This window comes from Castor canadensis, chromosome 13, assembly GCF_047511655.1.
Source record: "Castor canadensis chromosome 13, mCasCan1.hap1v2, whole genome shotgun sequence".
Classification (NCBI taxonomy): Eukaryota; Metazoa; Chordata; class Mammalia; order Rodentia; family Castoridae; genus Castor; species Castor canadensis.
The window spans coordinates 14,265,716-14,291,158 of record NC_133398.1 but is presented as its reverse complement, the minus strand read 5'-3'; the positions used below and the strand labels follow the sequence as shown (position 1 = coordinate 14,291,158).

The 25,443-nt window shown below is 37.8% G+C and overlaps 1 protein-coding gene across 7 annotated transcripts in view; it reads left to right on the top strand.

The window, feature by feature from the left end:
- Window positions 1-25,443, top strand: part of Cntrl (centriolin) — an 82,235-nt gene that overhangs the window by 34,308 nt on the left and 22,484 nt on the right. For 5 of the 7 annotated variants that reach the window (XM_074051107.1, XM_074051106.1, XM_074051108.1 and 2 more), the window contains 14 exons: window positions 1,921-2,115; window positions 6,713-6,866; window positions 7,892-8,112; window positions 11,513-11,689; window positions 13,953-14,087; window positions 15,740-15,885; window positions 16,460-16,667; window positions 17,268-17,447; window positions 19,233-19,412; window positions 20,145-20,261; window positions 20,553-20,697; window positions 21,164-21,315; window positions 23,321-23,510; window positions 24,717-25,030. In XM_074051107.1, the coding sequence (XP_073907208.1) occupies window positions 1,921-2,115; window positions 6,713-6,866; window positions 7,892-8,112; window positions 11,513-11,689; window positions 13,953-14,087; window positions 15,740-15,885; window positions 16,460-16,667; window positions 17,268-17,447; window positions 19,233-19,412; window positions 20,145-20,261; window positions 20,553-20,697; window positions 21,164-21,315; window positions 23,321-23,510; window positions 24,717-25,030 (2,514 nt within the window). Of the gene's footprint in view, window positions 1-1,920; window positions 2,116-3,025; window positions 4,670-6,712; window positions 6,867-7,891; window positions 8,113-11,512; window positions 11,690-13,952; window positions 14,088-15,739; window positions 15,886-16,459; window positions 16,668-17,267; window positions 17,448-19,232; window positions 19,413-20,144; window positions 20,262-20,552; window positions 20,698-21,163; window positions 21,316-23,320; window positions 23,511-24,716; window positions 25,031-25,443 lie in introns of those variants that run through there. The other 2 variants (XM_074051111.1, XR_012440332.1) reach the window with 2 other exon arrangements.

Genomic DNA, 25,443 nt, shown 5'->3' with positions numbered 1-25,443 from the left:
GTGACAGTGTGCAAAAGCCTTAAGACTGAAGAGTCCTCTGCAGAATGAGGTAGTGGAAATTGAAGTTAAAGAATCATGAGGTTAGAGATCGTACTATGTTTCATAGACCATTTTAAGGAGTTTGAATTTTATCCTGCACACAGTGGAAAATCTTTGAAGGGCTTTAAGTGGTAAAATGGCTGACTCTGTCTTTCTATGAGGTTACTTTGGCTACTGCATAAAAGTAAAACAGGTTGAGTGGAGAGAATGGAGATTTGTGCATCTGGTAGAAGTCTGTATTTCATCCAGGCAGGAGATGAGTATAGCTTGGGTGAACCAGTAAAGTGGGGGCAGCCATGGGGAGAACACCAACTGACTGATTCCAGGTCAAATTGGCAGAACTGACAGGACTTCCAGATGAATTCAGAGTGGCACGTGAGGTGGAGGAAGCTATCAAGATAACATTAATGACTAAATATGAATGTTTTAAAATAGCAGTTGGCTAGAGCTTTACAAAAATAGATTGATAGATGTAAATAATATGTGTGTGTGCGTGTGTAATTTTAAAATAAAATATTCTTGGAAAAAAATTTTTTAAATGAGTAAAATAAGCCTAGATTTTTAAAATAATGTTCATTTACTTAACCTGCTAACAAAGTTAATTTTCAGCATGGATTTTATTAGTAAAGGAAAAATCTCAGTTTAGTGAGAGCTTTCTATATTTTACAATACTATATATGAGATGATTTACCAGGTAACAGAATTCTTCATTTTTTCCCTGGTTAAAAAGCACTGTGATGATGGGGATTGCATAACCATTATTTTGAGAAACATTTCTACATTTGTATCTCTATGCTAAAACTTGTTACAAGGAGTAGAGTGTAAAGTTACTGCTACTGTGATCAGTACTCAGAATTTATTGGCAGATTATTTAAACTAATTGGGAAACTGGAGTATAGTACTTAGTAAAATTATCTAAAGTTACAGTCTTGGTTCTGTAACTTCTAATGTGACCTTGGACAAAGGTCTACATTTCCCACAACTCAGTTTCCTTCCTGTAAAGTTGGGAAATTGGGCTCAATATTCTTTTTCCATTACTGGGATTTAGAACTAAGGGCTTCACACTTGCTAAGCAGCCACTCTACTATTGAAGCCACACCCCACGCTCTTTTGTTTTTGTTTGGTTTTTAGATTGGGTCTCTTGAGTTTGCTCAGGCCAGTTTCAGACCGCAATCCTGCTTCTACTTCCCTAGTAGCTAGGATTACAGATGTGTACCATCATGCTTAACTTGTTTTGTTTTGTTTTTTGGCAGTTCTGGGGTTTTAACTCAGGACCTTGTGCTTGCTAGGCAGGTGCTCTACCACTTGAGCCACTCCACCAGTGTTAACTTGTTTATTGAGATAGGGTCTTGCTAACCTTTTGCTTGGCTGGCCCATTACATTGATCCTCCTCCATCTTCATTGCCCAAGAAGTAGGGATTAAAGATGTGTGCCACCATGCCTGACTGGAATAAATATTCTTTCTATCTTAACATGTTTTGAGGATTAAATTAAAGTATCTTTAGAGTTAAGTTAGTTAAAATTTAAAGTAAATTGAAGTTTAGAACAGTACCTGGCACATTGTAAATACTGTAGAAAGTCAGCTATCTTTAATACTATGATTATGACTAATATTTTACAAGTTACTTGTACTAGAATGATAACTTCATTTATATCTGTTATGAAATTTTTTTCATAAATTTTTGTGAAATAAGATATTCTACATACAATTAGAATGAAAGCATAAGGTATACATGGAATCCCTGGATAATTTCCAAATTTTACTTTTATTTAGAAACAAATTGATAGAACAAATAATAGTTTTTTAAATTGTAGAGGTTCTCTTTACAAATCATTGTTGCTGTCTTTTGTTAATTATGTTTTGGGGTATTGGGGGATTAGATTTCAGAAGCAGAGAAAGACCTTCTTTTCAAAAATTTGAGTGGTAGAATACAACTTCTAAGTAAATTACGCCAGGAAGCTCTGGATCTGGAAAGGCAGATGGAAGAACAAAGGCAAGAAATGGCTGAAAAGCAGAAGGAAGTCAAGGACCTGCAAATGGCCATAGATAGCCTGGATTCCAAAGACCCAAAGCATGTGAGTAAAATACAAGCTTTGACTTGTTCTATGGAAACTGGAATGTTATTCCATCTAATGTCTCATAATTTTTTAGCAGAGTCTTTTCTGAAAGACTCTTAGTTTAAGTAACCATATATATAATTTTTATGTGTATATATTCCATGTGCGTATGTATGTATGTGTATGATATAAGAATACGTGTATATATACATATGAAATGTGTGTTTGTGTCCAAAATAAAACAACCTGGGGCTTGAAGGAGGTAGCATTAGTACCTCCATGGCTGCATGGTACTTTTTTCTTTTTTTAAATAGCTGAGTTTCATTTTATTTCAGAGCTAGATAAACTTGCTTCAAGATGCTCTACAAACTTCTTACTTTTGTTTCTCTTTGCTTTTTCTTTCTTAAAAGCAGAAAGAAAAGGTTCAGAGTCTATTGTCTACTTCTTTAATCCTTTATGCATACATTCTATTAAATCTATTTGCTGTTTCATATTGTTATGTTTTTGTCCTTAAAAATAAAACATCTCTGGAGTATGTCTTCCTAACATGTGGCCAGATGCGGTCTGGTGGCTAAGTGATAGGGTTAGGCTCTTGTCTCTTTCTATCAACCAGTACCTTGAGAAATCTTACTAATGGCTTATATTTTAGCTAAAATTTCTAAAATAAGTAAAAAAATTTTCCTATGCATTTTCCTTGTATATTTTGAGTAATAAAGAATTAAAAGAAATCATAGAATTTCTGAATTAAAGAGATCTCTGAATTAAAAGAAATCATAGAATTTATCATAATAACAGTGCACTATAATTGCTTTAATTACTTGCCAACTTATTTGATTATTCCTTTAAACATTTTAGAAAAAAAATATTTTTATGTACCAGCTAATTTTGACAAAGGATAACCTTTTTATCACTAGATATAAATTCCAACAAAAGCCTAAGACTTAGTATTAACATTGAAACCAAAAGTAGACTTGATTATTTTAAGGAATTTTTGTTAGATGAAAAATCAGAGGTTTTAATTACTACAATGTGTAATGCATAGTTACACATTAGTTATTCTAACGCATAAGTTACAATAGTATCTTACTGCATCTTTACTACATTTATTTGCTCAGAAGTTTGTTGTCTATGTAAGGTCCCTGAGGACAATCCTGCTGGTGTCTGTATCCCCACCGGCCAGCCTTTGTTGCTTTGTGCTTGCATCTTGGAAGGTAAAAAGAGCCAACCTACAGGTCCTACACAAAGCTCAATGCGCTGACTGTTCCAGTTCTCTGACGTGAGCCTAATTAGAACCTGCATTGTGTGTTTGCTTTCACAGCTGACATTTTTGGCAGATAGGGAGCTTAATTTTCACTGTATTCCTATAAAGAATTACACATAGAAAGGGGCTAAATGAGACATATAGAAATGGAGTCCAAGTTTTGATGGTAGCCAGAATCAATCTGTGCTAGTGGGAATGAAACTTGCAAACCAAGTTTCCTTTTTGGTGTTGTTAAAATTACTTAAAGTTAGTTAAGGTTACACAGCCCCTAGTCCTGGCACCAGAGGACACCCTTTTAAAATGTGTTCACCTAGAAGAAGCATCTTTTTCTCATTTGCGTGAAGTTACTGTTAGGCACCCCACAATGTAAGCCTTTTAGCAAAAGAGAATCAAGAGGGGCGTTCCGAATATTTTTTTTAGATTTAGATGGATTTTTATTTAAAATAATTGACTTGTGTTATCTAATTAGATGAAGTATCTTTCTGAATAACAGATAGAATCTAGAAGTAAAATCTTGACTGATGAGATGATAGAAAACATAGTATGTGCCCGGTATTTATGCCACCCACTCGAGGTTGGTTGTGTTTTTTCAGTTTGCAGAGTATGAAAATGTGATTTAGAAAAATTAAATGATTTGCCCTAAATCGCCCTTTTAGGAAGAGGCTTAAGCTGCTACAATGACCCTCTCCTCATAAAGGGATGAAAGGTCTAAAGAAATTATTTTAAAATTAGTTCAGAGCTAAGTCTACTGAGGTTTTCAAAAAATAAGAGCGTTTCAGTAGGTTTGAAAAGGAGAAGGTTCCATTTAAAAATCAAACCCCACTTAGTTAAGCTGTCCATATCTCGACGCACAGATGTGGCAGGAGTCAGCATGATAAAGAGCATCTTGCGCCCGGCTGTCGGCCACGCGGGTGGCAGTGTGCGCTGACGCCTTTCTCCGCTGGGATCGGCCGCCTTGTTTGCGGCGCTTGGGCGTGATTGGCCCTCGGGAGCTTCCTGTGTTTTGATTTGAAGCGTGGAGGGCGGAGCCCGCCCTCAGAGACTGCTGCTGACTGGTTGACTGGGCTGCCGCTCACTCCTGCCCGGAACGTGGTTTGAAGCTCTGGGAAGTGGCTGAGGTTCCGAGGCGCTTGCAAAAATGTGGCTGTCAGAGAGGGAAGTGCACGTGAATTTGAAGACGGCATTAGAAAGAGTTCTGCCCACAGTGTCCCTGTTCGCAACGGCTCAGTTTTTGTAGGACACATTCTAACTTAAGGTGTGATCATTTTCTCTCTCCGGACAAAGGATTTGGAAGGAGGAGGAGTCAGATATGTAAGTTCCTGTTTTTACAATAACTCTTTTGTGAGCTCCAGGGTTGTGAAAATAGCAGAATCTGCTGTGGCTACCATGTATTTAATGCACATCCCTGACTTCTTGAGCCAAATTTGTCCTGCAATAAAGAAGTTTCAGTGGAATTTTAACGGTGAATTTCTGGAACAGTTTTTTTATTCTTTCTTTGAACCATAAAAACCCTAAATTTACTAAAGATGTAAGCTGTTATCTGCAGTTACTAGGTTTCAGAACAAAAAGTACCATTAACAGATTGATATCAGAAATATTTTAGGAGTCTAGGGAAAAGACCAGATTTGAAAATCCCAGTAGTAAATTACCAGTAGTAAAATAAAAGCCTTCAAGTCAAGCTACCACCAATGTGTTATTCAGAAATACTTTTCTTCCTAGTATTTGGGGGAAGCAGGCATCCAAAATTAAGAAATGTTCTTTTATAATCAAATGGGTCTTAGACTCAAGAACTGTTGGCATTTGTTGTTCAGACAATGATACATTTCTCTCTTCTGATGGCTTTTTCTTCAATTATTGTTTTATTCTGATCCTGTGCGGCAGATTTAGGGTCATGGGGGTAAAGGGTTGAGTGAGTGGGAGAACAAAAGTTCTTTGGGGCATTATTTTGTCTACATATGAAGTTGTCTAAGACACCTGGGAAAGTTATTTGATAGATCTGAGACTCAGTTTTCTCTTTTGGAAAAGGAAGGGTTAGACTAGACAATTGGTTCTCAGTTTAGTTTTCCCCCAGCACAACTGAGAAGTACAGTCCATTCATTTCAACTAGCAGGGCTTTCTAATGTCATGACTGTTAGGCTGTGAGAAGGTGTAGGTGTGTGGGGAGGCTGTGTGTTCCCTCAGGGGCTTGTGTGTGGAGGGGTGTGCCTCCCTAAGGCTCTCAAACTCCAGATGTACTGGGCTAAAAGGTCTTTGAGGTCCCAGTTTATTGCATGCAAAAGCAAAATGTTTGTTTGAATAGGAGATTGAAAATAAACTTGAATTCCAAGCAAATATTTACTTATCTCATGTCTCTCTTTTCCCTAAGAAATGTTTTTAGGAATTTAATGTGGGTTTTTTTTTTTTTCAGATTAAAAAGGCATTAGTTATCTATTATAAAACTTCCCTCCAACCTAAAAGGTTATTTTTTGTTTACTTGTTTGGTTTTTTGGTGGGACTGGAGTTTGAACTCAGGGCTTAATGTTTGCAAAACCGGTGCTCTACCTCCAGTCCTTTTGCTTTGGTTATTTTGGAGATGGTGGCTTATGAAACCTATTTGCCTGGGCTGGCCTAGAACTTTGATCCTCCCTATCTCAGCCTCCCAAAAGCTAGGATTATAGGTGTGAGCCACTGGCATCTGGCTAAAAATTTTTTAAATACAGATTAAAATCTCCACCAAGATAAAAAATCTTTGTTAACATTTTGGAGTATATTTTTTAAATCTTTTTTAATAAATACACTGTTTGTCAGTATAATTAACTCTGGAAACCATTTTTAAAAGACACATTTTGATTCTGTGCAAATAACACGGAACTATGCTACATTACCTACTGGCTGTGTCTTTGGAAGAAATCACTTAACCTATCTGATACTCAGTTTTTTCATCTGTAAAGTGGAGGTGATTCCTACATCAAGTTACCCTGAGGTTTGAAGAAAAACTATTCTTGTGAAAATTATATAGGCCTTGACACATAATAGATGCAATTACCACATTTGAGTTTTTAATTCTTTTTTAAAAAAAATGTTAACTGAGCCGGGCCACTGGTGCCTCACACCTGTAATCCTAGCTACTTGGGAGGCTGAGATCCAGAGGATTGATTCAAGGTCAGCCTGGGCAAATAGTTTGCAAGATTCCATCTCCAAAAAACCAGAGCAAAATAGACTGGAGGTGTGGCTCAAGCAGTAGAATTCTGGCCTAGCTTGCATGAGGCTCTGGGTTCAGTCGCCCTCCCTACCAAAAAAAAAAGAAAAGGAATTGTTAAGGGCTATTATTTTTAAAAGTTTAAAGAACTTGAGGTTTTTGTTTTTTCAATTCAGTCTCATATGAAGGCACAAAAGAGGGGTAAAGAACAACAGTTTGACATTATGACCAAGCAGTACAAACAACTTGAAAGCCATTTGGATGAAATACTTTCTAGAATTGCTAAGGAAACTGAAGAGATTAAGGACCTTGAACAACAACTTACTGAAGGTAAGAATTTAAGTATGATTTGAAGCAAGTCAGTTTCAGTACTAACAGTCGGTTTCAGTACTAACAAAAAAAAGTGATACCCAGACAGGCATTAATCCAGATACTAGCTGACAGTGCAACTGTTAGTACTGGTATTTGACAGGAAATGTTTGCAGAATACCCAAAAGTATTTAATAAAATTTAAAATGTTTTATTTTAATTATGTTTGTTGCATCGATGCTTAATGAGACAGGTTGTTCCTCTGAGTGGGGAAGAAGTCAATTCATGATCATGATAAAGCTCTGTTATGTGATTGTCTTCTAAGGCAAAAAAAAAAAAAAAAAACCTTTCAGAAGCGAAGAGCCCATTAGCATCAGAAAATTCAGTGTCTAGTTAAAAAACAGTGTAGAAAAAAATTTATTACCCACTTTTAGAATGCAATTTAAAATTTTGAGATTCCCATAATAGAGGAAGAACAAGATAAACATGCTGAAGTAGTGAGAGCCTGGGCTCAGTGTAAAAAAGGCCCCAGTCCCAGTTTTGCCATTATCAGCTATGGTACCTTGAGCAAAGTTATTTCTACCTTGATCATTAGTTTTACAGAGGATTAAAATGGTGTTTATAAAAGTGTCTGGCAACATAGTGGGTACCTATGCTGTCTTTGGTTTTTTTAAGTCTTCAGGTTACATGTTTATTCTGTCAGTCTTGCATTGGTCTAGTCTTTTATTTTGAGTGGTTTTGTGTGCTCAGCAAAAACTCACAGTTCTGCACACTTTTCAGTTATTTTATTTGGAAATAATTTAAACTTTTTATGGCATGAAGCAGGCATTTTATAAGCACTTCCCATATACTGTTTTTATTGTATAGCTGCTTAATTTTCCTCTACTACAGATAATAGGAAAAAATTATCTTTGTATCTTGAAACAGAAAAATAAGGTAGAATATAATTAGAAGCTTAGAATTTCACTCTTGGCTAGTAACAAGTCAATAGGAGGCAAAGCAGTAAGTTTAAAATACATATTATTACTCTTTTTCCATCATGCTAGGCCAGATAGCAACAAATGAAGCACTGAAGAAGGATTTAGAAGGTGTCATCAGTGGGTTGCAAGAATACCTGGGGGCCATCAAAGGCCAGGCCACTCAGGCGCAGAACGAGTGCAGGAAGCTCCAGGATGAGAAAGAGACATTGCTACAGAGATTGACTGAGGTGAAGCAGGAGCGGGATGAACTGGAAATAGTTGCCATGGATGCAGAAAACATGAGGAAGGTATCATTTGTTTCTTCTGCTTTCCTTAGCTTTAGAAATAGATGACCTCTAGTTAAGTTAGTTGAAAAAGTTAGAAATGATACAGTTATAAGTGGCAAAAAGTATTAGTGGCTGTTTGATATTTTTTTCCATTAAAAGATTTTTTTTCTTCCTTAGCTGTGATACATTTGAGATCATTATTTTTCCTTTATGGAGAAAAGGAAGATTATTTTAGCTCTATTTCTGTCCCTGAAAGATATTATCACCAAATTAATCTATAAAGAAAATGAAATTTTATCTCTTCAAAGTGCTATATGAAATGTTTGCATTTTATTATTTATGCAGCATATAAAATTGTTATAAGCATAACATGGTTTATCTTACTGTTATTACTTGATACTTTTTATTTTACAAGAAGACAGGCACAACGTTGTAGATTACAACTTTGCATACCTGATTTATTGCCCATTCACTTGCAGATTTCACTTGCAGTATTTTAGGTTTTTGGCAGACTTCATCATGTATAAAGAACCACAGATTCCGAAATGTCATGCTTGATAAAACTGCCTCCAGAAATCTGAATTAATATTTTTTAATACTATGAAAATTCTCAGGCATATAGAAAGTATCAAAAATACTTTTAGCACTGTGTACTCAGAACCCAGCTTAAGAAATAAAACATTGGAGATATATTTGAAAACTTCTGTGGATTCCCTTCCAGAGGGAATACAAAACTCTGAATATGGTTATGATTTTCCTGGATCCCTATTCTTTTATTTTGTAGATATATAAACTTCATTAAGCAACATGTGGTTTTGTTTTCCATGATTTTAGGACTTACATAAAAGCTATCACAGTGTCTATGTTCTTTTTCACTTCTTTTCTTTCTTCATATTTATGTTTTTGAGAATGAGTGTGCATTGATACATGTAGTTCTGTTTTTATTTTTATTGATGGGTATAGCATCCCATTGTATGTGCCATAAAGTTAGCGTTTATTCATTCTTATTTTGGGGGACAGTTGGGTTGTTTCCAGTCTTTTATAGTTACAAACAATGATAAATACAACATTCTTTAACACATCTTGAGCTTGGGGACTGCTGTGTTTTGGGTAAGTGTCCTCAGAGGCACACGCATTAAGGGCTTGGTCCCCAGCCTGTGGCCTTATTAGAAGGTAGTGGAACCTGCAGGAGGTCAGGCTTAGTGGAAGGAATTTTAGATTATTGAGAGTGTGCTCTTGGAAAAGATACTGGGAACGCACACCCTACTCTTTCTTTCTCTTTGTTTCCTTACTGGCATGAGGTGATCAGGCTTTTTCCACCATGTGCTCATCACATGTGCTCATGCACTGGCATAGAGCAACAGAGCCAAAAGTGGCCATGGACTGAAACCTCTGAAACCTGAACATAATGAACCCTTTTTCTTTGTGAGTTGATTATCTCAGGTTTTTGTCACAGAAACAGAAAACTGACTAACACAGGAACTGTGAGCAGAAGTAGAACTATGAATCAGAGTATATTCATCCTTAATTCACTTCACTAGTCTTGTCAAATTATTGTCCATAGAGATTCTATCAGCTTCTACTCCAACCAAAAGTGTAAAGACTACCATTCTGCCACATCCTCACCAACACCTTAGTGTTGTCCAGTGTTTTTTAGTATTTGTTTTAAATTATTTAATTCACATTTACCTTTCGTTCAGTCACCAATTAATATTTTGCTACATTTGCTTTTTCTTTCTTGTATGTATTTTTCACATGACCTTATATGCATTTTTAAATAGATAACTCTTCCTGAAACATTTGAGAATTAATTACAGACATCCTGCGCCTTTGCCCCAAATACTTCAGCATGTGATTCCAAAGAATGATTACATTTTTCCAATATAAACAGTAATTATCAGATACAGGAATGTAATTTTATGTTTTTTTCCTTGTTGGTTTTTCTGAAGCAGGGTCTTGCTGTGCTCCCAGGCTGACCTCAAACTTGCAGTCCTCCTTCTTCTACCTCCTATGTACTGGGATTACAGTTGTGTGCCACCATACCTGATAGGAAATGTAACATGTCGGATTTCATGTTTACCAACCTACTGAGTTTTAGACTACATCTTCCTCCATCTTTGTATTATGAAAATTCTTGCACTTACAAGGAGGTTGAAAGAATAGTTCAATGAATATCTATGAGCCTTCTTAGCTTTAATATTTTGCTATACTTGTTTTCTCTCTTTCTTACAGATACATTTCCTTTTTTTGTGTGCTCATTAGAAAGTTGCAGACATCATTATATCATCCCTTCATCATACATCTCTTAAAATAAGTTTCCTGCATCACTACAATACCATTATTACACCTAGGAAAACTCGCAGTAATTTCCTAATGCCATCTAAGATGTGAGCCATTCCCATTTTCCTGATTATCCCAAGAATGTCTTTTGTAAGAGAGTGTGTTTGTGTGTGTTTGTGTGTGTGTGTGTGTGTGTGTGTGTGTAGAATCTAAGGTGGTAGTGCTGTGGATTGTCCCACATTCTGTATTTGCCTAATTATTTTCTTAGGGTTTGTTTAATTTGTTCTTCTGTGTTCCATATAAAATAGTATCTTATTTTAACTGTTTTTTTTCTGATCACAGAAGAGGTTGAGCACTTTTTATTTATTTGCCATTCAGATTTTCTCTTCAGTGAATTCCCTCTTATTATTCACCCATTTCTTAATGATTTGTAGGAATTCTTTATATATGTTGGATATTAATCTTTTGTTGGTTATATGTGGCATCTGCTTTTCAAACAAGCAACCCTGATGATTCAGATACTAAGTTGTCTTTGGACCACCTGTTGAGAAACTCTTTTTGTAGAAGTTCTCATCACAGGATCTTCCTTTTAAATAGTTTGATCTAATTCTATAAGTTGCCAAGTAAGTAGTAACACTTAATCACAAAAAGAGAATGAGATAAGGAAGAAAGGAAGGAAGGGAGGAAGGGGGGGAAGAGAGAGAGAGAAAAAGGAAAGAAGGAATAAAATTAATTAGAACTGTGATATGCTAATCAGTGTGTACTTAAATTCTTGTTATCACTCATTCACATTACTCTATCATCCTTAATGAAAAATAGGCCTTATATTTCATCCTCTTTTCCCCCCATCCTTTCTTCCTTCAAGTTTGTTTTCACTTAATAGTCACACAATTGGTTACTTTGGAAAGCAACATGTTGGTATCTTTCTAACTTTTCTTACTACATTTAGTCAGGAGTTTTATTTTCAAACTAGAATGTGCATAGCCTGCAGCTTCATCAAGTTGCTAATGAAAACTTTCTGTGCCAGGCATCAGAGACTGGCCAGCATTTGGTCTACTGTACTCAAGTTACTAGTAATGACTTGCGGATGCTTAAGCAGCATAGTGAGGGTTCTGCAGTTAAACACACTGAATTCTTCCAGGAGCTCGCAGAGTTAGAAAGTGCCCTCCAGGAACAGCATGAAGTGAATGCATCCTTGCAGCAGACCCAAGGAGATCTCAGTGCCTATGAGACTGAGCTAGAGGCTCAACTAAAACTAAGGGATGCTGAAGCCAACCAGCTCAGGGAAGAGTTGGAAAAACTTACAAGGCTCACTCAGGTAAGTAAGAGCATTTCCAACTAGAAGGGAAGTAGCTTGTGCCTTAAGATATCATACTTCCCTAATAGAGGGGGTGAATGTGGTCCAAGTACACATGTGCATGTGTGTAAATACCACAGTGGAACCACTTTGTTCAGGTAATATACACTAGTTTTAAAAATCCGTCTCAAGGGGCTGAGGGCGTGGTTCAAGTGGTAGAGCACTTGCCTAGTAAGCACTAAGCCCTGAGTTCAAACCCCAGTACCGTGGGGAGGGGGAATATATATATATTATATATATATATACATATATATAGTATATATATATATATATTATTGTATATAATATATATACAATATATATATATACATATATATATTATATATATATATGTATATCCTTCCTTTACATATATTTTAATCTAATATTAAATACTTTTTACTATAATGTTATGTGGGTGATGGAAAAGATGCATTTTTGGAGCCAGACATCCTGAGTTCATCTGCTCTCCGCGTGTGAGCATGAGCAGGCAAATCACTTGATGGCTCTGGACTCAGCCTTTTCTTCCTGTATAAAATGGTAGATGGTGAGGATAAATGAGAGCATGAAAGCACCTTGTAGTTGGTATTCAATAAATTCTAGTGTTTCTTTCTCACAATAGCTTTAAGAGACTTTAAAAGTTGATGTTAAATTTTAGTTTTCTGTTTCCTTTTATGGTTGGTTGAAAGATCCACTAGTTTGTTATACTTGCAAATTATTGATGGCCAGATGCTATGGATACTCTAGGAATCAGTGTAGACATGGGCACTGTCCTCAGAAAACAGGAGGACAAAAAAAGGGACAGGGTTCTATGGCAAAGGAGAGGAGGTAGTCAGGGAAGTACCCTACAGAAGTGAATAGAAATGATGTTTTGGCCAGGCATAATGGCTCATGCATGTAATCCCAGCTACTTGGGAGGTGGTGATTAGCGGGATCGTAGTTTGAGGTTAGCCCTGGGGGGTTGGGAGGGAAGCTAGGTGTTGTACATACCTGTATTTCCAGCTATGCAGGAGGTACATATAAGAGGATTGAAATCCATCTAGCCTGGGCAAAAAAACACAAGACCCTATCCAAAAAATTACTGAAACAAAAAGGGCTGGAGGCATGGCTCAAGTGGCCAAACACCTGAGGCCTTCAGTTCAAAGGCAGTGTGGTGGGCAGAGGCCACACTCACACACATATTTCTCAAGAGTACCAAGTTTTACAAAACTATAGTGGGCAAGATTAGAGTCAGAAAACAAGAGGTTCATATTTTTAAGTAACAGTAACTAGTTTCTAAATGGCATCTCCTTTTTGCAAGTCAGTCCTTACTAGTTTAGTTGATATATTTTGTCCTTTGTACTTCAATTGTGCTTTATTTTTTTTTTTATAAGTCTTGCTTTCTACCTGTTTGACTTGGTATTGAAAGAGACCCCTTGTCACCAGGAGTGAAGGATTGGTCTCCAAACCACACATGAGAATATGGAGCATAAAAGATCTTGTTCCTCGGATTGCAGGTCTCTGGTACACTTCAGCTAAATGGAGTCACTTGTGAAGCTTGCTGAATGAAGGTTCTGGGCCCCACAGTAGAGATTCTGACCCATCAAGTCTGAGACACGGTCTTGGCAGTGCTTTTTTGTTTTTGGTTTTGCCTCATTCTCCCAAGTGCTGGGATTATAGAATACACACACCACCACACCCAGCCGCATCTGCATTTTTAGCAGATACACCAAGTGATTTTTTTTAACAGGTTTCATTTACTTTATTTTTCTTGTATAAAAACTATGTTGTAGCTACAGCTGGAACCTGGGTCCTCTGCACAGAGACTCTGGCATAGGTTTTCACAAGATGATCAGGGAATTCCTGATAAGGAGACTTGGTGAGCATGGTTTCTTTCTAGAGGTCAGGTGTTAGGTAGGCTGCAGGTCTTGGAGATGGCATCAAAGATGGCCTTGACAAAGTTGCCCAGGGTGACAGTACAGCTTCTGACTGCAGTGTAGCAGTCATCAAGTGATTTTGATACAGGTAATTTAAGACCACAGTTTGCTTTTAAAGGTAGGTCTTAGGGTTGCCAGATTCTGATGCTCTCTCCTCCTTAAGTAGTCATAGTTTATATGGAAAATGATCTTGGATTTTTAAATTTCATAGTGCAAACAAAATTATAGGTAGCAAGGTCTTGTGTGTATATGTACACTTATTTGTGCCCTTTTGGATCATAAAGTACTACTATTTTACATTTTTCTATCATTGCTTCCTCTGACAACAGTTAGAACAATCAGCACTTCAAGCAGAACTTGAGAAGGAAAGGAAGTCCCTCAAGAATGCTCTTGGAATGGTCAAGTTCTCAGAAGAAAAGGAACAAGAGAACAGTGAGCTCCACACACAGCTTAAACAGTTGCAGGTAAAGATTTGTTCCCCTGGAATATGTTCATATATAGGTCACCCAAAGATGATGATATCTTTAGCCAGGCATTTAACAACCTGTTCTAACATGTAGTAAGCAACTTGAATTATTAGAAAACATGAAGTCTGGATGGGGCAGACCGTGGTCTTGCAACTATGGTCTTAAGATTAACATGATGGAATAGAGAGATGGAGGCAGTGCCAGTAGTAAGCAGCATAGTGTGTAAATTCAGGGATGAAAGCGATACCTCTCATTTCTCCTAGAAACAGATTTGTCACTAGACTGAGCTAAAATTGTTAGATTGGTGCATTCTTCTTCCTCTGAAATGTCTTTGAATTATCTATCAATTTCACTATTGTGGGTTACAGTAGGAGTTCCCAGTTGTAAACAGTTTTCACAGTCCCCCCCTCTCAGAAAGGATGCTATTTAAAATGTAATTATTTTTTATTTGTGGAGAATGTATTACAGAAAACTTTTAAAGCTGTTCTCAGTAATCTGCCAAGTAATCTATAGGAGAAGCAGGTGTACAGGGTATTCCACATAACTCTCTCAAAGATAGATGTCTTTTGTACAAACAAGTACCTGAACCAGTTTGTGGGGACTTGCTTGGCTGGCTGAGGTGGCACCAGAAATAAAGGGGCAGAGTTTATGTGGCTTGGGGGAAGACCTCCAAAAAACACACAAAACCACGCAGGGAGGTTTGTGACAAATAAGCTCACGCAGTTACTATTTTCTTCCAACACCTCAAATATTTTTTTCCCTCACAGCTTAAAGAAATCTAATAGTGTAGGATTTAGTTTTTACTGCTATCAGTTCAACTTCTGAAGTAAACATTGTAAAAAATGTGTGTGTTTTCCATTCTTGGTAAGGGTATGTGTGTGTATTGGGTCTTCATTAGGTTATTAGTTTTTTAATAAAAATTTTCAAATAAAAAATGGAAGAGTGTTATCCTTTATTTTTTCATTATCAGTTTAAACAATTGTCAACATTCATTGTTTCATTTAGTCTACCTATTTTTTTGACTGTAACATTTTAAAGAAATCTCATACATCTTTGTTTTACCTGCAAATATTTCAATCTACATGTTTTAAGAAAAGAATTAAAATATATTCTCCTTTAGTGTAGAAACTGAAGTCAACTTTCCAAAAGGTTGGCTACCTTAGTATTTTGTTTGGGGTTTTTTTGTTTGTTTTTTGTTTTGTTGTTGGTTTTTACCTCTGGCAAAACATAAAACTGAACTCACAGCTTTATGCTTGCTAAGCAGAAGCTCTACCATTTGAGCCATGCTCCCAGTCTGGACTGACTACCTTAGTTAGAACCAGATCTTTGGTTACTTGACCTACTAACCTCCTGATAGAGAGTACAAGTTACACCCACTCGACATTGTTCTTCCTCAGAAATCATTGTTATAGTGAACCAAAATCTTCTTACACTCATTCTGGAAAGAAGACAGCTTACTAGGAACCCAAGTCACTCTGTCAGTCTGTTGGGGGCTACATAGCTCTGTCATTTCTCCTTCCCTAATCTTCTGGGCATTATATTTGACACTGTCTGAATTTTTTTCTGTGGTCTGAATATGTTTGTTAATTTGTTAGTAGTGAAAATATGAAGGCAAATAACAAATACTCCCCATTTCAACCCCTCCATAGGATGACAATAACCTGTTAAAGCAGCAACTGAAAGATTTCCAGAATCATCTTAACTGTGTAGTTGATGGTTTGATTCGTCCAGAAGAAGTGGCAGCTCGTGTGGATGAACTAAGGAGAAAACTGATATTAGGAGCTGGGGAAATGAGGTAAGGAAAAATAAAGACTTCCAAGTATAGAGTGTACCTCACAACCTCAGAGTTGTGTGAGAGTGGATGATGAACTTGCCTTTGTAAGTTATGGTAATAGCTATTTCTTTTGCAAAGTTTTTAGGATGTTTCCAAGAAAGTGATACAAGATCACTTAATTCTAATTGTCACTAATTTTTTAAATATGTTTTAGATCTTTTATACTTTTTTGGTGTTAATGAGAAAAACAAAAATATGTAAGAGTCTTTCATGAAAGTTTTCTACGATGGTCAGGAAATAAATCCACATTATGCATTTTAAACAGAGAACAAGTACCAAAAGAAAACTGAGGATAATTTCAAATATGTGAACATTTTTTCTTAGCCTGATATGAGCTTTTGTTTTCAGAGTGGCAGCAGTCATTTGATAAGACATTGAATTGTACTTAGGAGCTACTCAGTAACTTGCTATAGATTGACACCAGTCCCTTTGTACAGCCCTTTTTACTCTTATGCTAATGTTAACAGCATGCTTGCATGTAACATGGAAGCTAAAATGTCACATTTATACCATCTTGTTTTTTTTTCTTTACCAGAATCCATAGTCCTTCAGATGTCTTAGGGAAAAGTCTTGCTGATTTACAGAAACAATTCAATGAGATCCTTGCTCGCTCCCAGTGGGAAAGAGAAGAAGCGCAAGATAGAGAGAGGAAACTCCATGAAGAAATGGCTCTGCAGCAAGAGACACTGGCAAATGGACAAGAAGAATTCAGGCAGGCCTGCGAAAGAGCTCTTGAAGCAAGAGTAAGAAAAGGGCACGAGGTGGCTGGAGAGCAGCTCTTGGAAAATACTAGTGTTTTTCAGAAAATTACAATGATTTCTTTCTCATGTAAATTTAGCATAACTTGTTATTTTCATTCATAACAAGTCTGCTTGGGTGTGGCTAAAATCCAACCCAGAATATGGTCATTGATGTCTAAGTCAGGCTTATTTGTGGCATTGTTTTTCTTGTTTTGGAAGCAATGGTTATAATAAACAGATAAATAATACCACATTACTAGTGTATAGGTGGTTCTGGTCCCAGGATCTAAATTTTTTTTTAACATAATTATGTTACTAAAATTCAGATGGACCTAGAGAGTATTTCAAGATAAAACAATCCACCACAACTTATTAGTACAAATTTTTATTATACGCTATAACAAAGTAAAAGATACTTCTGTAGCAAGGTTTTATTTTGCTTAAAAATCATCTTTGAAAAGCAGTGTGTAGTGGCTCTTGACTGTAATTCCAGCACTCAGAATGCTGAGGCAGGAGGATCTAAAAATCAAGGCCAGTTTGGGCTACCATAGCAAGATCCCACCAAAAAAAAAAAAAAATCCTTGAAATTTGATTTCTTCACAGATTAATTTTGATAAGAGACAACATGATGCAAGAATACGGCAGCTGGAAAATGAAATTCATTATTTGCAAGAAAATCTAAAAAGTATGGAAGAAATCCAAGGCCTTACAGATCTCCAACTTCAGGAAGCTGATGAAGAGAAGGAGAGAATTCTGGCTCAACTTCAAGAGTTAGAGAAGAAGGTGAGAAGGCTAGCAAAGTGGGACACATAAATACCTGCTGCCTTAGCCTGCCCCTGGTGGTCAGGTTAGCTGCAATGTGTGGTCCATGTTCACCTTTATCTGCATTGCTGGCTCAGAGCTGAACCTGACCTCAGAGAGAGCTAGATGCTTGTCATTGAGTCAAGAATTTGAGACCAGAGTGTCACGATAGATAGAAACAAGAGAATTGGCAATGTGAGGACTAACTTTAGAGTTAACAAATGATAATGAGTTGAGTTTGCAGCCTTAGAGACCCCTTGCCCAGTTTGCACTGTTAGGAAAAACACCGCTCATAAAGAAACCTCCCGAGAAAAGTCTCAAGTCCTTAGAGCAAAGTTTAATGACAGGCCCAAACTGCCAGGCTGGCTGGGAGAAAGATGGTGCAGCAGCGAACCTGGGCCAGGCGTGGCTTTTATAGAAGTGGGAGGTTAAGGAAGTTAGCGCATGCATGTTAGTCTCTGGTAGGGGTGGGGTTGTCTTAGAGCACGGGAATTTGTCCTTGGGAGTTTCTCAAGTGAGTTCTGAGGGTAAAATGGCTGCCGATTTATAAATGGCGACATTATTGTTCTATTAGGCACATCCATGGGAAATTACTTTTAAATTCATCTTCCTTTCTAATGCCCTGGCCTCTCTGATGGCCTTTCTCCATCCACCCTCAACCTACTTTCATCACATCCTAGACCTTGTTAAATTCAGAAATTTCACCCACCACTTCAGAAATCAGAAAGTGAAGTATTGTACTCCGAACATAACCCTTTTATCTTGTTGATAGCTCCGTAATAACTATTTTTCAATCTTACTTAGCTTTCAGTTCATTAACCCGACCATTTATATCTGTTAATCCTTCAGTCTTCATGGTCTGCCACTAAGCAAATAGCCTCAAATTTCTTGCCTTTTTCTCCTATCTTACTTCCCTGACAGAACTGAAATTACCTAGTTTTTTTGAATCTACTCCCATTTCCTAAAGAAAAAAAAATCACCCACTCAGCATAGTGGATATATATTTTATATAATCTCATGGTCACCAATCTCACATGGGTAAATTACCCCTTTCATCAGTAAGCTCACTTTCCCATCTCTACTATTTTGTGCCTTTTCATTCCTCACATTTGCCATTTCCCTTCTCCCAGCCTCAGTGTGCTTCATACTTCACTGGGAATGGTTCATCAGTTCCCATGTCTTGTTGAGTCCACCTCCGCAGTATATCAGAAATATATGTTCTTTTCCCTTCTCTGATGCTACCACCTTGTCTAGCCATCATCTTTCTTCTGGACAGCTGCTGTGGCTTCCTCATAGAGCTCTGCAGAACAACCAACCATGCCTTTTCTAAAGTGGGAATTGGTTGTAGTCAGTCCTGCCTTGATTCATAGTCTCCGTTGCTCCTAAAAACCAAAATTCTTAAGCCTACGAGACCCTGCATAATTTACCTGTTTAAGCCTCTTCTTTTACACCTCAAAAATAACAGTGTTTCTTCACCACCATATGCCCCAGGCTTGATTCGGTGATTTAAAGGCTGGCCCATCCACTTATTGTTGATAATGCCTAGAGATGTTTTTCCAATGAATGAATGAATTTATGACCAATGACTCTTGACTAAGTTTTGAGATTTATTTGTTTAATGAATATTTATGGAGCACCTACTGTGTATCAAGGATTATTCTAGACATGGGACAGGCAGTAGTAAACAGAGTCCCTGCCCTCCTAGAGCTTACATCTTAATTTATTGCTACCAAATAATTTCTCTAAGTAATGGTTCCTTTATCTTAGAAGAGACATGAAGATGCCAAATCTCAGGAGCAGTTTCTTGGTTTAGATAATGAATTGAAGAATCTGAAGAAAGCTGTGGCTGCTTCTGATAAACTAGCTACAGCTGAGCTCATCATTGCCAAAGACCAGCTCCAGTCCCTGCATGGAACTGTTATGAAAATTAACCAGGAGCGAGCAGAGGTTAGTTCACATGATCAGAACAAGTTTCCACCAGTGTTGCTTCTGCCAGAAAATACAGCAACATGTATAGTTGGTCTCTTGTTACTGCAAAGTTGTCTGTTTTTCTTAAAACCTGAAGATTATATTTCCCCCATCACATCCCCATGAATTTATTATTTGATGTTTTGTGCCCTATCCTGAAAGGAATCATCAGATGAAACAATTATCCCTACCTTAAAGTATAGAGTCTTCTTAGGAAGATCATTTTCAATATTTGCCTGAGCAGAGGTTTTGAAGGTTTGCCATACAATCCCTCTGAACTTCGTATTTTTCATCTTGTGCAATTATATAAAAATATGTCACCTTGTAAGGCTGTTAAGATTTCTGTCTGAAGCAATGTATGTTATGGTGCTTTATAGGATGCAGATACAAATGAGAGTGAGATAGTAGATAATAGGAGAAAAAATTCAATGATGAAATCCGAAAGAGAGACCAATCTTGGAAGACTGCAGTACAGTGAAGAAGGTAGCCATTGTTCCTTTTGGTGCAGCCCCTTGCCTACTTGGCCCCCTATTGGAATGGAGCAGGCTGCCCAGCAGTGAGAACAACATAAAGCGATCTTGGGGCTTAGCATCTCATGTGCATGTGACTGCCAGGCAGGCAATGTGACAGGAGCAGAGGAATCGGAGGAAGAAAGAATGAGGATGACCACCTGTGATAGCAATGTGCCCTTCCCATTCTCTGTCCTAGCAGGAGTTACAGGAAGCAGAGAAGTTCAGCCGAAAGGCAGCACAAGCAGCCAGGGACCTGACCCGAGCAGAAGCGGAGATTGAGCTCCTGCAGAAACTTCTCAGGGGGAGAGAGGAACAGGTCAGTGTTGCTACCCTGAGCCACCCTCCTTAATGGGTTCTTCTCAGTGCCTGGAAGACTAAAGTAGAGCAAGTGATATCTCAAAGCACTCTGAGTTGCAATTAGTAGTCAACCAGTACTTTTCACCTACTGTGTGTCAGGTGCAATGCAGTATAAATGTAAAGGAGTAAGACAGTTTCCTCACTGGTAAAAAGTAAATAAAAATTATAGAATTGTAACTAAATTGCAAGAATAAACACATCTGTCAAAGAATCCATTCATTGGCAACTTTGTATGATTTTTTTTTAATAGTTTCCAGTTGAGATGGAGAAAGCAGATGTAGGTATGGGAGGAGCAAACTCACAGGTGCTAGAAATCAAGAAACTGAATGAGACAATGCAGAGGCAAAGGATGGAGATTACAAGACTTCGGAATTTACTAGACCTCACTGGGGCTGGTAAAGTAGTGTTGGATTTTGATTTTGGGTGGTTTTGTAGTTGTAAAATCAAATCATCTTGTTTTCTGACTTGAGTAAAAGTATTTTACTATTGGAAATGAATTCCATACCTGACTTAGAGAGTTGTGATAATTACTTAATAAAATTACTTAAAGAATTTAGAAAACAGTTTGTGTAAATATGATATTGAGGGATTTACTTGATTGTAGAGACACAATGTGTTTGCATTTATAATTGTAAAAGAAATAATATCTGCTTACTTGCTTTCTCTGAATTACTTTGTAACTGGTGGACAGAAGGATGTGCCTGTCCTCTTAGTGTTAGAAAAAAACTAATTATTAAAGGCCAGACTAAAAGTCAGCTTTGAAGAACTGATAAAATTCACTGATTCTCATGGTCTATATGTTGAGAGAAAAAGGAAGTACATGATTTCATGCCAACTTCATAGACTGGCTTTCCTTTTCAGACAACAAAGGAGGCTTTGAAAATGTTTTAGAAGAAATTGCTGAACTCCAACGGAAAGTGTCTTTTCAGAATGATTACATCAGCAGCATGGCAGATCCTTTCAAAAGACAAGGCTATTGGTATTTTATGCCACCACCACCACCATCATCAAAAGTAGGAATTCTGTGGTGCTACAAGTTTATACTGAGTTTTCTTAAAGTGTGACATGATCTTCTTCCCCAAATTTGTGACAGATGCTGACAACATTTCTACATTAAGCCATACATTGAGGTTCTTCAGTATTTTTATGATTTGAGATGAAAATTGGGTCTTCTCTTGGAAGACAGTAGTTAGTTGCCTTTTCATGGTCAGCTAGTATGTTGTGGGGATCCCTCACTGAGGATGCTGCAAGAGGGTAAAGCGACTTATGCCCAGAGAGCAGGTTGGAAATTAATTGTGCAGGAGCTAAAACAGAAAAATAGGTACCTATTTCCTTTTAATAAACATTCAGTACTTACCAAAGTGCTAGGCAGTACCGTGATGAAGGATACAGCCCCTGCTCTCAAAGAGCTCATGGGCATTGTAGCGTAATTGCACAACAGTGACATATGTGAGTCAATAAACTTGACCTGTGTGCTGTAGGTGCAGAGAAGTGTTAAGGATTCATCTCACAAGGAAGTTCAGGAAGGAAGGCTTCACATGTGAGGCTGTCAGTTCAGCAAGGAAACAGCTTGTGTGGAAGAGAGGGTAGGCTTAGACATGGCAAGGAACGTTGTAGGGCTAGAGAGTTTATTGGGAATGGTGAAAGATGAGCTGGAAAAGTACATTGGGATCATGCTTTTTTCAAAAGGGCCATAAAATCCCTTTCATTTAATTATTTAGGTACTAGGAAATTGGGGTTATGTGTTAATATGATCAGAGTTTAGAAGAATAATGTGGCTGAGTATAGAAACTAAACTTGTAGCAAGGTGAGCCTTTCGGGGCTGTTTGAAGTCATTGACATGAAAGAAGTCAGAGCTAGATCAGTGGAGCTGGAAAAGAAGTGGGATTAAGGAATGAAAGGAGACAAAATGATCAGAATTTGTGTCAGAATGTGGAAAGTGAAGAGCAGATTATAAGCTGTACTCATCCAAAGCAGAGGGGCTGAGTGATATCCTACCAGAGTCAATTAAAGAGCAACAGCCAGAGGCAGCTCAGAGACACTGGATACCAGGGACCTAATTTAGGCTTAACTGGAACATGAAGAGCAGAATCTAATATCTTCCTCCTGGAATCTGTAGAAGGCCAACATCCTTAGTTCAAACACTAGTATAAAAAAAAATAAAAATGCAACATCCTGGGCACAATTAGGCTGGAGGTGAAAGTGCTGTAAGTTAGAGCAAAACATTGTAAACCTAAGTTGGATGCAGGCTTAGAGCCTGGATCCACAGACTGGGAAGTGGAAACAATAGCAGTCAAGATTTAAACCCTTGTCAGACTCCCAGGACAGCAGAAGATTAATATTTCCAGATCCCCTTGAATTAAGTTTCTTTCTTTTCTTTTTTCTTTTTTTTTTTGGCAGTACTGGGGTTTGAACTCAGGGCCTTGTATTTGCTAGGCAGGCACTCCAGGCAGGCAGCAACTTCTCAGTAAAAGAAAAGAAACCACTAGTGAAGATGAGTACAGGAAGAAGAAAGACTGATACCCAGGGATTTGATCCCTTACAGAGAACTTGTTTTTGTTTCTCTTTTACAGTGATTGTGGCATAAAATTAACTCAAACAGCCAGATAACATTTCAGTGTGCTCAAGTACTTACTATTTCTATAAAACTATACCAAAAGATAGGATTGGAGAAGGATGTTATTAAATAATTCTCTGGAGAGTAAATAGATCAAACCCTTCATTTTCACAATTCCAGTCTGTCATGACCCCAGCCATTGTATACATAACTCTTCTCTGTCTCCCACCTTCCTGACGTCAAACCCAGAGGGATATAAATAAACTAAACCATATGTGTGGAACTGTAATATATATGACTGTGTAATCACTTCTCATTTATGAAAAATAAGAATTTTGATAATAGGAAAAAAATGCCTTTTCAACTTAGTTACATCTCAACTTGGCTCTAGACTTTGACATTTCTCAAAGTCAGCCTTTCTATTTGTAATAGATAGTGTGCTTTCCTGTCATTTATTTTAGGTTTCCAGCCATAGCTCCCAAGCTACCAAGGACTCTGGTGTAGATCTAAAGTACACATCCTCAACCCCTCTTAGAAAACGATGGCCTGGACAACAAGAAGGGAAGGATAGCAGTGGACCTCCACCTGCCTCAGGATACTGGATCTATTCGCCCTTAAGAAGCGGGTTACGTAAATTTTTTTCAAACAGAGGTGAGTCATGCCACATAAAGGACGTTTCATAAACTTTTATTGATTCCCTGAAATCCATAAACATAATCCAAACTCCTTAACTTGGTCTGTGAAATCCTCTATGATCCCATGTTGGCCAATGGCCTCTGTCTTAAACCTGCCATCGCATACCTAAATACTTAAGATACAGCAGACCAGGTTCCTCAGACTTCTTTGGCTTTTCTTTTTGTCCCTTCAGTGCTGAGTATTGAACCCAGAGCCTCATGCATGCTAGGCAAGTGCTTTACAGCTAAGTTACATCCTCAGCCCCAGACCTCTAGGCACTCATTCCCTCATCTGGAATGCCTTTCTTCCTTCCTCTCCCAAACCAGTTCCTACTCATTCTTTAATAAGACTCAGGTCCTCAAACAACACTCCCTTTTATGGAATCTTCTCTACCCTATTTCCCCCAAGCCAACTGAGCCACTTCTTTGCTGGAGCATGGAGCCTTACAATTTTATATCATGCCATTAAACTTATTCTACTAGAATAAAGTGCCATAGGTCTGTCTTCCAAAGCTCTAAAGGGAAAAGTCAAACCTGGGTAAGTCCCAGCTCTTGCACTTAATAGCTGTGTGATCATAGGCAAATTATTTAGCTGTTCTGAAACTGCTAATGTATAAAAGGAGAACACTTCTGAGGACTTGCTCATTCAGGAACAATTTATTGGGCTGAGGATATAGCTCAGTGGTAGAGAACTTGCCTAGTACATATGAGACCCTGGGTTTGATAACCAGCACTGCAGAAAAATCCAAAACAAAACAGGAACTTTTTATTGAGTACCTGCTGTGTGCTTTGTTCTTTGTTGTCAATGATAAGCAAGCATAATTCCTGCTTTTCAAAGAGAAGCAAGTAAGTTATCACATTGGAGAGTGTTACATGTCATGGCAGTGATAAATGCTGAGTGTAGTCTGATCTCATAGAACATCTTTGGTGATTTTTTATGTAGTGTGAAGCAGACAGGCAAATGATTGCTGAGAACAAACGAACAACCCAAGATGGGCATAAGAAAAACTAAATTTTGGTTGCCAAAAATACTTTGAATCCATGTTTTGACCTGCTTCTCAAAACTGCTTTTGACCTTTTTCAGTTTTATTCTTACATTTCTAGTATCTGGATTTAACTACTGCTGTTCTTTCCTAAATGTGTTTACCTGGTAACACACTCTCTGGTTTACTTTTTTTTGAAGATGCAGATAGTGATGGAGATAGCCAGGAAGAGAATGGGCTGGATGACCAAGAGGATCCCCTGTTTGTGCCTCCTCCTGGATACATGATGTACACTGTGCTTCCTGATGGTTCTCCTATACCCCAGGGCGTGGCCCTGTATGCACCGCCTCCTCCCTTGCCCAACAACAGTCGACCTCTCACCCCGGGCACTGTCATTTATGGCCCACCTCCTGCTGGAGCCCCCATTGTGTATGGACCTCCACCCCCCAACTTCTCTGTCCCCCTCATCCCTATGGGCGTTCTGCATTGCAATGTCCCAGAGCACCATAACTTAGTAAGTGGAAAAAATAGCCCACTCTTTGTCCACACTACTTCTATGGGTACCTGAGAAGGATATACACTAATGAGTTGACTGTTTATGAATGGGTTATATTGCAAAAGTATGATTATAAGGCTGATGTTTAGAACTGAGCAAGCACTTTCTTATTAAAATACTATCTTGAATAGGATCTAAGGTGCCAGGCCCCCCTCTAAAACCTGGTGTAAACAGAAATGCCTTCAGACCTGAAATTAATCATTTTTCATATATTTTTCTATTGATAAGTGCTATATAGATTGACAAGTATAGATAGATATATTCACATACTATTACCTGTAACGTATACATGTGCATAAATAGATGTGTGTTCACACATGCATATGTACACACAAGTGTGTGGACAGATATCCAGCAGATTTTGGTGAATA